The 3,617-nt window shown below is 40.3% G+C and overlaps 1 protein-coding gene across 2 annotated transcripts; it reads right to left on the bottom strand.

The window, feature by feature from the left end:
• Nucleotides 1-6: 6 nt before the first annotated feature.
• LOC129739149 (mediator of RNA polymerase II transcription subunit 7) lies at nucleotides 7-1,224 on the bottom strand. 2 transcript variants are annotated; one of them, XM_055730553.1, is made up of 3 exons: nucleotides 715-1,224; nucleotides 304-649; nucleotides 7-183 (listed from the first exon to the last, which is right to left on the bottom strand). In XM_055730553.1, the coding sequence occupies exons 1-2, from the start codon at nucleotides 1,042-1,044 to the stop codon at nucleotides 314-316; spliced, it is 666 nt and encodes a 221-aa protein (XP_055586528.1). In that variant the 5' UTR covers nucleotides 1,045-1,224; the 3' UTR covers nucleotides 7-183; nucleotides 304-313. The 2 variants fall into 2 exon arrangements, with proteins under 2 accessions (XP_055586528.1, XP_055586527.1); XM_055730552.1 differs by having other exon boundaries at nucleotides 7-649.
• Between the last annotated feature and the right edge of the window lie 2,393 nt (nucleotides 1,225-3,617).

The following is a 3,617-nucleotide window of genomic DNA, read 5'->3' as shown; positions in this document are numbered from 1 at the left end:
AATATAAGAGTTTGAATATGTAAGTATGTAGAGCTAACGGCGAACAGTTGTGCTACTCGATTCCTTCAGGGCGGCGCAATGAGAACAAAAAGTCAAAACAAAGTCAATCTAACCGGCAGGGTTGTCCTAAAAAGGAAAATCGAACAGACACCAAACGTCGAGCCTCGACCTGATTCGAGCTTTCTAGAATTGCAGACATCCGGAAAAATAGACAACACTTTAATTTGCCTTCAGATCCATCATTGGCGTTGGTTGAGAAGGAGGAAGAAAGTTGCGGCAAAAACAAACAAAAAAAACCATTACCGGAAACAATTCACATCGAGGAATCGACCAGATCGCACATCAGCCGATCCAACGGATGGCATCCTTCGCCACGGCCCTTCCCGACGTCCCCATCGTCACCGGTGTCCATCTGCTCTACGGTGCCGCTCGCTAACCGATCGGCATCGGTCAGATCCGGCAGCGAAGCAAATGCATTCTTCACCAGTTCCCGCACCTTCTCCAGGTGGTTCTGAAACCGCTGGGTCGTCTCTATCCGTTGCCGTTTCTGCAGTTCCATCATCACCCGGAGCGTTTCTCGTGCCTGGTGCGGACGAAACTCGTTCAACAGATGATGAATGTGCACGAACAACAGACTCAGATCTTCAATCTAAATGAGGGTGATAAATAGGAGATGGAATGACATTATAAATTAAAAGAAAAAAGACAACCAACCTTTTCCGCCCGTCGGGGACTGTCCGGGTAGTGTACCAGCAGATCGATAAGGTCCAGAAAGTTGACCAGCAGCGAGTGATTCAGCTTCTTGAGCTCCTTCCGCCGGTCGAAATGCTGTGGGTAGAGCCGCTTGAAACCTTGGGCTTCGAGAGGCCGAATAATGTTATCGTCGTTGCTGAACGGATTGCCGAACATGGTGTACGAGTCCTGAATTGGTGGCGGAGGCTTCGGAGCCCGATTCTTCCGGATGTTTTCATCCGTGTATAGATTGATGTACTGGGCTGGTGGAAGGGGAAGCGAACTCACTTGGATGGTGTCTGCGTTGGCCATTTTTCGGTGTTTTGGAACCGGACTTCACTTAAACCGGCTATTACGAAACCGTCAAGCGATATTTACTCCAGTTGTAACGAGTTTTACAAGAAAAAACTTTAATTTATTCTTTCAGAAAAACGAACGAATGTAAACCCGAATTTTCTTTTTATACTGCGACGTTTGACGTTTAAAAACATTTTCTCCGCAGCTTGGTTTTTTTCTTCTTCAGTGGGTACAACTGCACGCTTAAATGAAAGTAAGCAATAGATTATTCTTGCTAATTTTGAAATACTCAGAGCCCGACTCCATTTTACTCAGACATCGCCTTTTCTGTGGCGCAGCCGTTCCTTGATCTAGAACGACTCAGTTTTTCCGAGTAACGGCTACTCAGACGTCTCGAAAATTGGCACTCAGCGAATTCGAGTGCTTGTAGGCGACAACTGAGTAAAGTTGGATCAGTTTGTGCGAGGCAGTCGACTTTGTTTGTTTTCGACACCAAGCAATTGGGGAACATCCATAAATGACGTAGCATTTGAGGGGGAGGGGGGGGGGGGAGTTTGACTTTGTGTGACGATGTGTGACGAGAGGGGGGGTAGGGGTCCAAGTAAAGCTACGTAGCTTTAATTAAATATCGAAAAAAAAAATCAAAATTGAGCAAAATTACGCCTAATTCAATCCAGTCTGAACATGTAGCTTTTGACTCCTACTGTCCGACTGTTTTCAAGCGTATCAAGGAGCGTACATGCAAGAAATGCAATTTATATTTTGCTTCAAATGTTCTCCAAAAGGAGCATAGCAAAATTCACAAGGCCCCAGTCTCGGATAGAAAAATTTGTCCAATTTTTTTGACTGATTGATATGCTTTTTTAAACTTCCATTTATAACTTCTTTCTCTTTTTTGTTATTTTTTGTATTATTCTTGCAAAATAAAAATAAAAGTAAAAATTAAAAAACGATTTTTTAAATACGGGGGGGGGGGGTTATTAAAGCTACGTTATTATCTAGGGGGGGTCTATGACTTTGTGACGAAATGCTACGAGGGGGGAGGGGGGGTATAAAAACTCGTAAAAAAAAGCTACGTCATTTATGGATCATCCCTTGGGAAATTGATATGGTACACGGAAAATAAAAAAAAGGTAAAATTTACCTTTTTGCGAGGTGAATTTTTTCCACCCCTCTTTCGAGGTAAATTTTACCTTTTTTTCATTCACCTAGCAAAAAGGTAAATTTTACCTTTTTTTCAATTCACCTAGCAAAAAGGTAGATTTTACCATTTTCTCATTCACCTAGCAAAATAGTAAATAATACCGTTTTCCCATTCACTGATTTAAAAGGTAAATGCTTGTTTGTTTGATTGGTTTCTTCAATAATATTTAATTTAAAAAAAAAACACAATTCATGAAAAAATTGGTATTTATTTGAAATAAATAGGGAGTTACCTAATATTTATTTTTGAAATATATCACCATGTTCTTTAAAAATTGTTGAGGCAAGTCCTTTGTTCGCCAAGCTTGTCAGGTCCGGCTTGTCCGGAATAATATCTGAAGGCTGACGGGAATACAACACGAAGCTCTGTGGGCCGATCTGAAACAAAAACAAAGTATTATGAAGAGAACCAGCACAACTAAATGAAATCTAAGAAAACACTTACCATTTTGTTCCGATTTTCACATATTGTGCACGAAGCAGAACTTGTTCCTCAATGGCAAAACAGCTTAACCTCAATAAACGGATTCGTCAAATAGTTACTTTTTTTCGAGATGATTTGTACCGTTTTGTTGAGCTCAATCCAGGTCAACTTCACCTCGCTACGAGGTAAGTTTTACCTTATTTGGATTTACCTTTCTTTCTAGGTGAATTATACTTTTTGATTCAGCTCAATTCAGGTGAACTTCACCTCGCTACGAGGTGAAATTTACCTTTTTTGGATTCACATTTTTTCTCGGTGAATTGTACCTTTTTTCATTCTTCGTTTCAGGTATATTTTACCTCGCTTTGAGGTGAGTTTCACCTCGAATAGGTAGAAGTTACCTTTTTGGCTTTTGCGAGCATTCACCTTTGCTGTCTCGGTAAATTTTACCTTTTTATTATTTTCCGTGTACCTAGATGTACATTTTTAACGGTAATCTAATGATAATAACGTGACTTTGATTATTTTACAGGAAATTGCGGTGATTTTTTTACGAATCCGAGGTGCATCATGGAACATCCGTCGGGGAAAATGAAATGGTTCAACATAACGATTTTTTTTTCAAATAAAGATTAATGTTTAATATTTTGACATGTTTTCTATTGAATCAACCAATCCATCATTCTTTCCAACAATTATACAGGTTTTTACTTTTCCAACATAAAAAATCAGGTCAAAAACCGCTCCGAAATCATTCACGCATTCTGAGTAACCCCGACTCAGAAGTCGCGAAAAGGGCAGTTAGTCAGATCTGAGTAAAGGCCGTTTAGTCAGAACTGAGTAAGTGCGGTTTTGGCGACAACTGAGTAACCGTCACTCTGAACTGAGTAGCTGAAAGTTAGCGAGTTGGGTTACGATTACCCCACACACTCAGAGAAAAATTGGTGTGTCAATTAAAACA

Source organism: Uranotaenia lowii, chromosome 1 (assembly GCF_029784155.1).
Source record: "Uranotaenia lowii strain MFRU-FL chromosome 1, ASM2978415v1, whole genome shotgun sequence".
NCBI lineage: Eukaryota > Metazoa > Arthropoda > Insecta > Diptera > Culicidae > Uranotaenia > Uranotaenia lowii.
This window is presented reverse-complemented; position numbering and strand designations above follow the sequence as displayed.